A 12,759-nucleotide genomic window follows, 5' to 3' on the forward strand; every position below is an offset into this window, starting at 1 on the left:
AAAGTGCTGGGATTACAGGCTTGAGCCACCGCGCACGGCCTCATTTGTTTATTTTTATTTTATTTTATTTTATTTTGAGGCAGAATCTTGCTGTCTTGCCCAGGCTGGAATACAGTGGTACAATCTTGGCTCACTGCAACCTCTGTCTCCCAGGTTCAAGCAATTCTTCTGCCTTAGTCTCCCAAGTAGCTGGGATTACACGTGTGTGCCACCACACTTGGCCAATTTTTGTATTTTTAGCAGAGATCGGGTTTTACCATGTTGGCCAGGCTGGTCTCAAACTCCTGACCTCAGGTGATCCAGCTGCCTTGGCGTCCCAAAGTGCTGGGATTACAGGCATAAGCCACTGTGCCCAGCCTGCTTGTTTATTGTTTTTTGTTTGTTTGTTTTTTGAGACAGAGTTTTGTTCTTGTTGCCCAGGCTGGAGTGCAATGGCACGATCTCGGCTCACCGCAACCTCTGCTTCCCGGGTTCAAGTGATTCTCCTGCCTCAGCCTCCCGAGTAGCTGGGATTATAGGCATATGCTACTATGCCCAGCTAATTTTGTATTTTTTTTAGTAGAGAGTTCTCCATGTCGGTCAGGCTGGTCTCGATCTCCCGACCTCAGGTGATCCTCCTGCCTCAGCCTCCCAAAGTGCTGGGATTATAGGCGTGAGCCACTATGCCCGGCCTGTTTATTCTTATTTGATGTTTTATTGATGGTATTGAAATGGCATCTTTTTATAGTTTCTTTTTTTAATTGATTTTTATTTTTTATGGAAATGGCATCTCGTTAAGTTACCCAGGCTGCTCTTGAACTCCTAGCCTCAAGTGATCCTCCTGCCTCAGCCTCCCAAAGTGCTGGGGCTATGGGCATGAGCCCTGGTACCCTGACAGTAAGTAAAATAAAACAATTTTATTTTCTTACTGTTTGTTGCTAGTATAAAGAAATATAATTTTGTTTATATTGAGCTTTTATCCACCTATTAGTTCTATTAGTTTATCATGTATCACTTTTATAAACAATGATTTATAGTCACTCGTAGGCACTTGTTCCTGTGTGGACTGGCTAAAAAAGGAAGAACAAAAATCTGTCTCTTGTGTGCAGGCTTCCCTTCCGGTGCAGGAGTACCTGTTTATGCCATTCGACCAGGCTCACAAGCAGTATGAGACAGCCAGGCACCTGCCGCCTCCCCTCTATGTCCTCTTTGTTCAGGCCACTGCGTATGGGCAGGCTTGTGGTGAGTATGGGGGCTGGGTGAGGACGAGGGGCTGTGGGAGCAGCAGCTGTGGCCGAGTGAATCAGTTGGAAGCAGTACCTGCTAAGGAAATTTCTCAGTCCTGCCCCAAAGCCCTCAGGTGACAGACGCTTTCTTCCCTCTGCATTACCCAGCATGGCTGCTCTGACCAGCTGGCCTAAGGCTGAATTAATACCTGATGGGTATTTCACAATGGGTGGCTTTGAGTCATTCGTGAGCCTGGCTGGACAGCTGTTGGGTGCAGAGCCCAGGCAGCCTATCTGGGCTCCCAGGTGCTCACCCCATCAAGGCACGCTTGGCAGTTAGATCAGTGCCTCTTGCTCTGCTTCAGGGTAGGGGTGCCTGGTGAATACAGGTCTCAACCAGCTCTCCCAGGCTTTCACCATGCCTTGAATCAGGCTGCATGTCTTTGTTGTGAATTTCCAGGTTAGATATGTCCTCATTAAGCTTGAGGGCAGCCTGTGACTCAGCTAGGGTTTTGAGAAAATTTTGGAGACCCTGCCTTTTGCCCTAATGCAGCTTTCACCCAGCACCTAAATTTTCTCCCCCACCCCACCCCACCACATCAGACAGACATATACTGCACCAGTGCTTGCTTCTCCTCCCACCGTGGGCACCAACACATTACTGTCTCTCTTCTTGTGTCTTCCTCGTCCTTCTGGTCCTCCCCTCCCCTTTGTTCTCCCTCCTGTTTCCATCATCAGCTCATATGAAATCCTCCCAGCCCCCTAGACAGGGTGAGTAATTTTCTTTTCTTTTATGTTTAAAATTGGCCTGTTCCATTCTGATGTTCGTATAGAATGCTAATATTAAATGGCTGAAAAAAATAGTCTGGCGTTTGCCAGTGACTGATGGGAGCAACTAGTTGTTTGGGGTGAAGGGTGGTGATTCACATAGGGTTGCCATAGATAAGGCAGTGGTCAGCCACTTGGGGGAAGTTTGCCATCCCTCTTTTGTGTGGCTGGGCAAACCATTTCAGGTTCTTGGGACTATCTGTACCCTTAAAAGTGGAGTTGGAAGGTGGTGGCCTGTCTGACCTCACAGCACTAGACTCTAAGGGGGGGGTCCCAAGACATCACTCAATAAGATGTCTCAGTCACACCTGGTATATGCAACAGGCTGTTAGCTCATGTGTGGAGAGGCCAAGCTTAAGTTGAACAGACCTAGTCTTGAATCCTGGTTTATCAGCCTTGTGGCTGTGATGTCTAGCTTCTCTGAACCTTAAGCTTCCCATCTAAAAATGGCTGTAATAATGTATTATTACTCCTGTAGGGTTGTTGTGAGGAATAATTTTTTTTTTTTTTTTTTCTGAGACGGAGTCTCACTCTGTTGCTCAGGCTGGAGTGCAGTGGCATGATCTCGGCTCACTGCAACCTCTGCCTCCCGGGTTCAAGCAGTTCTCCCTGCCTCAGCCTCCCAAGTAGTTGGGGTTACAGGTGCCCACCATTGTGCCCGGCTAATTTTTATATAGTTAGTAGAGACGGATTTCACCATGTTGGCCAGGCTGGTCTTGAACTCCTGACCTCAGGTGATCCACTCTCCTTGGCCTCCCAACCAGGCATGAGCCACCACGCCCAGCCTAAAAATTAATTTTTAATAATTTTATAATTAAAATTACAAGCGACAGCTCATTCAGTCCCCACCACTAATGGGGCAGCTACTGTTTTTCTTTTTTTTTTTTTTGAGACGGAGTCTCACTCTGTTGCCCAGGCTGCAATGCAGTGGCATGATCTCAGTTCACAGTAACCTCCTGGATTCAAGCAGTTCTCCTCAGCCTCCCAAGTAGCTGGGATTACAGGCACGTGCCGCCACACACAGCTAATTTTTTTATTTTTAGTATAAACGGGATTTTGCCATCTTGGCCAGGCTGGTCTCGAACTCCTGACCTCAGGTGATGCACCTGCCTCGGCCTTCCAAAGTGCTGGGATTACAGGCGTGAGCTGCCGCGCCTGGCAGCTACTATTTTTCAAGTCCCCATTTCATAGATACAGAAACTGAGGCTCAGACAGTGACATAACTTTCCAGGTCATGTGTTTGGGAATTGGTTAGGTGGGGACTCAGGTCTGGGACTAGACTGCAAGATCCAAGTTGCTATTCACTGTCCTACTGCTTCCCAGTTAAGTGAGACAGTGGCAGCCATGTGCTTGGTATAGTGTAGAACGAAGAAAAAACACTTACGTGAGAGTCATTGTTTCTGGGATGTGGACAGGTGTGGATTTCTGGATGAGAACCTCTAAGACAATTGGCAGAGGAGTTCCATGTGGCTTTAGGCCCTCAGTGTGAATTTCTGTGCTTTGGTGTGCACCAAAAAAGAGAAGCATTCCCTGCTAGTTTCAGGTGATGCTGGTTTAGGAATTTGTACTTAAGTTGTTTGTTCTCAGTAAGTGACAGAAAAAAAGACTTAAGTGTCCCACCTTGTTTCCCTTCATCTGGAGCAAGGATTTTTGCCGTTCCACCCTTAGTCAGCAAGGAGCTGGGCAGAAATGGGAGAAATGCAGCCCCAGAGCTGGCCTACTCGTGCTGCTTAGCACCTTTCCTCAGCAGCTTTCCTACCAGACTCTTTCTTGCCCCCCAGATAAGACGTTATCTGTGGCAATCGAAGGGAGTGTGGACGAAGCCAAGGCTCTTTTCAAGCCTCCAGACGACTCCCAAGGTAATGTCGTGGTTGGGATTCCTCCCCCAGCGACACAAAGTCACCATCCAAGGACAGTCCTGGTCTTTGGAGAACTAGCTGGACTGGTTCTGTGTAGCGGGAAGCTTGACTTGAATGTCCTAGCACCTGGGGTAGACAGGAAAGAGAGCTCACTTCCCGGAGTCACAAGGCGCTGCCCGTGGATTTCAGCCCTGCCACTCACTAGCTGACTGACCCCAAGGAAGGTATTTAACATTTCAGAGCCTCAGCTTATTCCTTTGTGAAAACAGATAGTAACACCTCATGTAGGATTGTTATGTGGATTAAATAAGGTAAAGCAAGTAAGGCCTTTAGCATAATTCTCAGCACATAGTACCCCTTCATGTTTCTACTACTACTATTATTGTTATTTATGTTACTATTATTACCGCAACCACCACCACTATCACAAGGAGGGGCTTGTGTTCCATCTAAATGACATCAAAAAGCCCTTTGAAAAAAACGGGTTGTACGTCATTCTTCTTTTTTCTTTTTTCTTCACCATGTTTTCTATACTGAATAAGAAGCAGCAAGTTAATTTATTATTTGTTGTAGAGAAACTCATTTACAAAAGACAGAGTCAGGGCCCCTTTATGCCATGTGGGTTGGAGTGCTTTAGGGAGCATTTGGAGCCTCCTCACCTCTAGCTGCCTTCTCTCTGGCTGCAGATGACGAGAGTGACTCGGATGCCGAGGAGGAGCAGACCACGGTGAGAACCATTTTCTCTTATGGGGGCATCAAGCAACTGCATGCACTGGGGCATGCTTGTTTGCAGGTGACATCCTCCCTAGAAGCAGAAGAAAGAGGTTTGAAAGAAACGGCTGCTGGAAGGGGAGTCTGGCAACCCAGCTATGGCAGCAGGTGCCAGACAGTAGGGTTGAGGCCTGGCTGGTTGGGAGAGGGAAGGGGAGATTGGTATGACCGGTACTCATCAGCTTGGCACTTTCCTTTGTCCAGAAACGCCGGAGACCCACGCTGGGGGTTCAGTTGGATGACAAACGCAAAGAGATGCTGAAGAGGCACCCACTGTCCGTCATGCTCGACCTGAAGTGCAAAGGTCTGGCTGCACTCACCTTGTTTAGGGGATCTGTAGCACCTAAGAGTTCACCCAGCTGCAGATGCAGAGGGTCCAGGAGCCAGACGCCTATTTGCCCAACAAAGGATTCCCATTTCATGTTGCTTTGTCTTTCCTTATTGTTTTGCATGGAATTTGTTTCTTTTTGTTGTTAAGTCATAACCGTAACAACATAGTAACAAAACTCCAGTCACATAAGGCAGAAGCTTGAGAAAACCACACCTCTTTCTGAATCTGGCAAGTCAAATATCTAGAACAAGTTGCAAAAGCATACAGATTTTGAGTAATAAGACCAACATGTGCCGGGCGCGGTGGCTCAAGCCTGTAATCCCAGCACTTTGGGAGGCCGAGACAGGCGGATCACGAGGTCAGGAGATCGAGACCATCCTGGCTAACACGGTGAAACCCCGTCTCTACTAAAAATACAAAAACTAGCCGGGCGAGGTGGCGGGTGCCTGTAGTCCCAGCTACTCGGGAGGCTGAGGCAGGAGAATGGCGCAAACCCGGGAGGCGGAGCTTGCAGTGAGCTGAGATCCGGCCACTGCACTCCAGTCCGGGCGACAGAGCGAGACTCCGTCTCAAAAAAAAAAAAAAAAAAAGACCAACATGTTTAATTTAGTAAATATAAGTAGAACTTTGTATTCTGCAGAGTATATGTTTTGAAGTTGGTTTGTATGAAAAACTACCACATAATAAAATGTTCTAGCAGTATAAGAGCTAACAGTAAAATTTAAGTTTCCCTCTCACCCCAGGTTCCTAGATACCAGTCCTAGGTCTCACCTCCAAGGGCAACCATTATTACAGACTTCTTTTTTTTTTTTTTGAGACGGAGTCTCGCTCTGTCACCCAGGCTGGAGTGCTGTGGCCGGATCACAGGCTTGAGCCACCGCGCCCGGCCTATTACAGACTTATATATTTTCTAGAAAGATTCTCTGCACCTAGAAGCTTTTATAGAAACGTATATTTATCCACTTCCCACTTTGTTTTTTACACAAATGGAAATAGGCTCTACACACTGGTTGTCTTTTTGCTGGTTGTTTGTTTGTTTGTTTGTTTTTAGAGATAGGGTCTCTTGTCATCCAGGCTGGAGTGCAGTGGCATGATCATGACTCACTACAGCCTCAACCTCCTGGGCTCAATCAATCTTCCCACCTCAGCCTCCCAGGTGGCGGGGGCTACAGGCACATGCCATCATGCCAGTTAATTTTTGTATTTTTTTTAGAGATAGGGTTTTATCATGTTACCCAGGCTGGTCTTGAACTCCTGGGCTCAAACGATCCTCCTGCCTCAGCCTCCTAAGTAGCTGGGACTGAAGCATGCACCGCCGTGGCTGACTTTGAGATAATTTTAGACTCACAGAAGACTTACCAAAATAATATGAGTTCCTATATACTCTTCATTCAGCTTCCCTTAAAGTTACATCTTAATTGTAGATGCTATGATTACCAGTGATCCACACCACTCTTAATTTCATTGGTCCAATACTGTTAACTAAATGACAGAATTTTTTTGGTTTCTTCCTTTTTCAATTAATGTCCTTTTTATGTTCCAGGATCCAAGCCAGGGTCTCAAAGTGCATTTAGTTGCCATGCTTCTAAGTCTCCTCCAGGCAGTGACAGTTTCTCAGTCTTTCCTTGTGTTTCATGGCCTTGATTAGACTGAGATTATGGATTTTGGGGGAGAATAGCATAGATGAGATCGTTGCTATCATGTCATATGAGGGCTACCTGATATCACTGTCTTATTTCTGCTGATATTGACCTTGATCGCTTGGTTCCCTTTCTATCTTGTATTTGTTAGAAGCTGTGTCACTAAGTCCAGCCCATGCTCAAGGGCAGAGAAATTAAGCCCTACCTCTTGGTGGGAAGAGTAGCAAAGAATTTGTAGGTGCTCTCTTTGCTTCTTTTTATTCACTATATTACTGTCGTGATTTTTTTTTTTTCCTTCTTGAGACAGAGTCTTGCTCTGTCGCCCAGGCTGGAGTGCAGTGGCGTCATCTCAGCTCACTGCAAGCTCCGCCTCCTGAGTTCACGCCATTCTCCTGCCTCAGCCTCCTGGGTAGCTGGGACTACAGGCGCCCATCACCATGCCCAGCTAATTTTTTTGTATTTTTAGTAAAGACAGGGTTTTACCTTGTTAGCCAGGATGGTCTCGATCTCCTGACCTCCTGATTCGCCCGCCTCAGCCTCCCAAACTGTTGGAATTACAGGCGTGAGCCACTGCACTCGGCCAATTTTGTTTTTATAGTAAATGATTGTAAAAGTCTGTTTGAATTTTTCTGTGATTCTGATTTTCTTTTTTTATTATAATTTCAACTTTTGTTTTTGATTCTGGGGGTACATGTGCCGGTTTGTTGCAGTATTTTGCGTGGTCCTGAGGTTTGGGGTATGAATGATCCGTCACCCAGGTAGTAGGCATAATACCTAGTGGTTAGGTTTTCAACGCGTGACCCCGCTCCCTTGCTACTCCCTATGACTCTGTTGATTCTGCTCTGAGTGTTTGACTCATAAATTCTCTCGTCTTCCTCCCCTCCAGATGACAGCGTGCTTCACCTGACTTTCTACTACCTCATGAACCTCAACATCATGACAGTAAAAGCCAAAGTGACAACCGCCACGGAGCTGATCACCCCCATCAGTGCAGGGTACTGGGCAGGTGCTCTGGGCAGTGACATACGGGATGGGGAGGTGGTGAGAGCCTCATTGCGGGGCTGCTCTCGGTTCCTCCCTCTGGCTCTGGAGAGGTCCACGGCTGTGTTGTCTTTTATCCAGATGGACCAGAAGTCCTGGCACATTGCTGGTATCTTAGAAAGCATTCTTTAATTTGTGAAGTCCTCTTGCTACACAGAAGATGATAGAAGTGACAACAGCATATTTGCAAATTGAGTAGGTGGGGCAGAGCACCAGCTTTTTGCTACCAGTAAAAAGTGTGTGAATAGAAAATGAGATTTGGCAGAGATTATCAGGTTGACAAATTTAGGCCACTCTTTCCCTTTACTCTTTCTATCCCAAGGTGCTGGGATTTTTGCTCCCCAGTGCAGCCCAAGCCCATGTCCTTATCTGGGTGGTGGGAGGACTGTGGCGGGTCCCTGTGAGAGTTTTGAGAAGAGTGAGCAGAGGCACAGTAATGACAGCCATCATCGCCTCCCCAGGAAGGCCCTGATTACAGTGTTCTTTTTTTTTATTTATATTTTTGTTGATACACAGTCTCACTATGTTGCCCAGACTGGAGGACCATGGCATGATCATAGCTCACTGTGGCTTCAAACGTCTGGGCTGTAGTGATCCTCCTACCTCAGCCTCCTGAGTAACTAGGACTACAGGTGCATGCCACCATGCCTGGCTGACTTTCTATTTTTATTTTATAGAAATGGGGTCTTGCTATGTTGCCCAGGGTGGTCTTGAACTCCTGGCCTCAAGCAATCCTCCTGTCTCTGCCTCTCACAGTGCTGGAATTCCAGGCATGAGTCACCGTACCCTGCCCAATCATGACATTCTTCTGCAAACATGGGTGGGAAGAAGGGTCAAGGGGTCCTGAGGGTGAAATAGTTTCCATTCACAAGAGCACTGCCCTGACCTAGTCCCACTGTCAGCCATTGAGGCTTAGGGAGGTATAGCTCTGGTGCCTGGTGGAGCAGGGCTCTTTCCACCCCTTCCAGTTCTCCATGATGATGGTGTCTCTTGGGTTTTAGACTCTGCTCTTAGAGTCCACATCCCCTTCAGGCCACAGCAGCTTTGGTTGCTGTGCCTGAGAGTGTTGTTGGACACCCCCAGGGGTGCTCTGGATGAAATTGACCCTATTCCCATCTGACCCCAGCAGAGGGAGCCCAGGGCTTGCTTCTGAGCACCCAGTTACACTGTCCAGGGCTCTCAGTTCAATGAGGAGCTCTAGGGCCCCCAGATCGTGGTAGAGCTCATCATGAACATTCTGCTTGTTCATTTCTCAGGTGCCCTACATGCTAATAACAGGGCTGCAGCCTGGCTTTATTGCATGCTCACCTCCAGCTCTTCACTGAGCTGTTTACCTGGCCTTAGAATCTATTTCCTCGCTGTGTGGTTGTTAATTGTAATATCCCCTGCCACGGTGCTTGTGAAGAGTCAGGTCAAGTGCTTAGCATAGATGAAGCACTTGGTAAAGGACAGCTGATTTATCATCATTGACTCTTATAACTTTCACAATAACTCTACGAGGTGAGTTAACTGAGGCTCTGGACAGTTAAGGGGTTGCCTCAAGGTCACAGGTAGAGAGTGGAGAATTATGATTCGAAGTCAGCGAGACCTGTGTACCACTGCTGTCATTGGCAGGTGGGCTCTGACCCCCAAACAGGGAGGAGACATAAAAGGAAATGCCACTGAAACTGGGATTAGGTCTTTTAGGCCTTCAAGTGTTGTCTAGCTCATCCTTCTATTTTACAATAGAAAAACTGAGGTCCAGGGAGCATACAACCACTTATCGCACCATTGGATTTAAAGCCCGAGACTGTGGACTGCCAGCCCAGAAGCCTTTGCTCAAATCCAGGCTGCCTTTGGCCACATGAAGACACCAACCTGGCATACAGTTTTATTGATTTATCTATTAAAACATAAGGATATATTCTCATACTAATTCCTGAATATCGTGTACTATCGTTGTAATTTCCCCGATTTTTTCATACATTTTTTTGGGGAGGGAGGTTTCAGATAAACAATTTTTTTTTTTTTTTTTAATAGTTTTGTGTTTTGAGTCTGGATCACAATAAGGCCCATACATTGCCAATGAGCAAAGCTTCTCTCAAGTGTCTTCTTGGCCGGGCGCAGTGGCTCAAGCCTGTAATCCCAGCACTTTGGGAGGCCGAGACGGGCGGATCACAAGGTCAGGAGATCGAGACCATTCTGGCTAACACGGTGAAACCCCATCTCTACTAAAAATACAAAAAAACTAGCCGGGCGAGGTGGCAGGCGCCTGTAGTCCCAGCTACTCCGGAGGCTGAGGCAGGAGAATGGCGTGGACCCGGGAGGCGGAGCTTGCAGTGAGCTGAGATCCGGCCACTGCACTCCAGCCCGGGCAACAGAGCAAGACTCCGTCTCAAAAAGAAAAAAACAAAAAAAAAACAATCAAGTGTCTTCTTATCAGAATGTCCTGCCATCTTTTTTGTTTTCTCCTAAGATTCATTGTCTTGGGCTTTCCACCATCTTTTTATTTGTTGGAGAAAATGGGTCGTTTGCTCTGTAGGTTCTACCTAGTCTGGATTTTGAAGACTGTGTCCCTGTGGTATTGTTAAATGTGTTCGTCTTTCTCCCTGTATGTTCTTGTGAACAGGGAGTTGGCTTAAAGACTTGATTGGATTATATTTTCGAATTTTTTTTGCGGTGGTGGGTTGGGTAGAGGGCAGGACTGTATCGTAGTTGTTGAATACTTGCATCAAGAAGCAGAGGCTCTCTCAATTTTTGTGATGTTACTGTCATTGACAACTGTTGCCTAGATCTGTTAATTCATTAGAGAATTTTAAAAAATTCTACCTGAGAGAGTTAATGTTTTTTTTTCATTTTATTTATTTATTTATTTATTTATTTAGAGAAGGAGTCTCTCTCTGTCGCCCAGGCTGGAGTGCAGTGGTGTGATCTTGGCTCACTGCAACCTCTACCTCCCCGGTTCAAATGATTCTCCTGCCTTAGCCTCTCAAGTAGCTGAGATTACAGGCACGCGCCACCATGCCCAGCTGATTTTTGTATTTTTAGTGGAGATGAGGTTTTGCCATGTTGGCCAGGCTAGTCTTAAGAGTTAATGTTTTGTTTTTTGGTTTTTGTTTTTTTGAGGCAGAGTCTCACTCTGTCGCCCAGGCCGGAGTGCAGTGGTGCGATCTCAGCTCACTCTAACCTCCGCCTCCCGGGTTCAAGCAGTTCTCCTGCCTCAGCCTCCCGAGTAGCTGGGACTACAGGTGCGTGCCACCATGCTGGGCTAATTTTTGTATTTTCAGTAGAGACGGGGTTTCACCGTTTTGGCCAGGACAGTCTTGATCTCTTGACCTTGTGATCTCCCCTCCTCGGCCTCCCAAAGTGCTGGGATTACAGGCGTGAGCCACTGCACCCGACCACTAAGGTTTTTGTAATCCCTTATTTTTTATCAAAATTTTATAAGATTTGACTGGTTGAGAAATTTTTTTGTTTTGGTGTTATATTTTTATGACTATAAATAGCCTTTCCTTTTATGTTCATTTTTACCAAGTGCAGTTGTCTTGAGCCACATGTTGCAGATATAAATTTTGCCAAGAAGGTTTGATTCCTTCTTCAGGTTTTGTCAATTAATAACCTTCATCGTGGGCAGTTTTAATTCTGTTTTATTTATTTACTAGATTGATTCAGTCTGTTAGTAATAGTCCCTAAACACTTGCTAAAAGACTGAAATGTTTTGTTTGTTTTGTAATCAGTTCTCCATTTGAGGCGGTGAAGGGAGCGAAGACCTTGGGGAACAGGGATACTCAGTGAGACAGAGTAGGGAAGAGCTGGAAGCCTCCACTGCCCCAGTGTGGAGTTCCTGAAGGCATGCTGGGGCCAAAACGCAGGATAGGCACGTGCTGCCCAAGTTGCTCCTGATGTTATTCATGGAAAGATGAGGGAGAACCCCCTTTGGTTCAGGGAAAGAATGGGCCTTGTCATCCTTTGTGATAAAATTACTACATTACCCTCCCACATTATCTCTTCTTTGCTTGTCACGTTTAATGACAAACTGTGCCTGAACCATCCCAGGTGGGTGGCAGTAGCATCACTATTTCTGTCCGCTCATAGCGCTGGGTCACCTTGTCTCCAGTGTATGTGATTGTATCTTTTTCTGGGAACGTACAAGAGACCTTTTTCTGTGATTAGCATAAGATGTGGTCAAAGTGAGATAGACATAGCACCAAAGCTGCACACTTGTTCTCTCTGTAGCAGAAAGGAGTCTGTTCTGCTTTTATGAAAATTGAAATGATTTCTATTGCTGGTGTCATGGGACTTTGCTCCCCTGAGGTAAGGCCTTGGGCACCATATAAATCTTGAAGGGATGAGTTTTTAAAAATTAATGATTAAGAGTACTAGTCTGTTTGATCAGGCAGTATAAACCCACCTCTAGCACTTACTAGCAGTGTGATCTTGAACAAGCCATATCTTTTAGAGTCTTGAGTTTTTCCTCTATAAAATGGAAATGATAATCCTCCCTATAGGGTTGTAAGGATGCAATGACCTCAAGTATATAAAGGGTCTGGCCCGCAGAAAGCCTTCAATAAATGCTGGCATCAGTGAGATGTGGCATTACCATCCCAAAATGCCCAAGCTTATGTTGAAGAAAGATGTTGGCTGCATTCTCACTGTGGACTGTTTTTCCTTTTCTAGTGACTTGCTGTCTCCTGACTCAGTCCTGAGTTGCTTGTATCCTGGGGATCATGGAAAGAAAACTCCGAATCCAGCCAATCAGTATCAGTTTGATAAAGTTGGGTGAGTCAACAGTTTCCTCTTCTCCTACCTCTCTACCTCTGAGTTTCTCTGGTGGCTCAGGCTAAATGCTAGAGACCTGTTAGGGCCAGAGGTGACCCAGAGGATAGGAAGGGAATGCTTGTTCTTTCTTGCTTACAAGGCAAAGGGAGATCACAGAAAAGGGTGGAAGGATAAAAACTCGGAAACATGCTAGGTGTGGTGGCTCATGCCTATAATCCCAGCACTTTGGAAGGCCAAGGCGGGTGGATTCCTTGAGCTCAGGAGTTCGAGACCAGCCTGGACAACATGGCAAAACCCTGTCTCTACAAGAAATACAAAAATTAGCC

The 12,759-nt window shown here is 46.3% G+C and overlaps 1 protein-coding gene across 1 annotated transcript in view; it reads left to right on the top strand.

Moving 5' to 3' along the window:
* The window catches only part of THOC5 (THO complex 5), a 44,034-nt gene that overhangs the window by 17,706 nt on the left and 13,569 nt on the right, over nucleotides 1-12,759 (top strand). Inside the window, 6 exon segments of the mRNA XM_011934805.1 lie at nucleotides 1,089-1,221; nucleotides 3,815-3,892; nucleotides 4,579-4,619; nucleotides 4,868-4,967; nucleotides 7,521-7,629; nucleotides 12,332-12,524. Of these exon segments, the coding sequence (XP_011790195.1) occupies nucleotides 1,089-1,221; nucleotides 3,815-3,892; nucleotides 4,579-4,619; nucleotides 4,868-4,967; nucleotides 7,521-7,629; nucleotides 12,332-12,524 (654 nt within the window).

The sequence above is a fragment of the Colobus angolensis genome, unplaced genomic scaffold, assembly GCF_000951035.1.
Source record: "Colobus angolensis palliatus isolate OR3802 unplaced genomic scaffold, Cang.pa_1.0 Scaffold139, whole genome shotgun sequence".
Lineage (NCBI taxonomy): Eukaryota > Metazoa > Chordata > Mammalia > Primates > Cercopithecidae > Colobus > Colobus angolensis.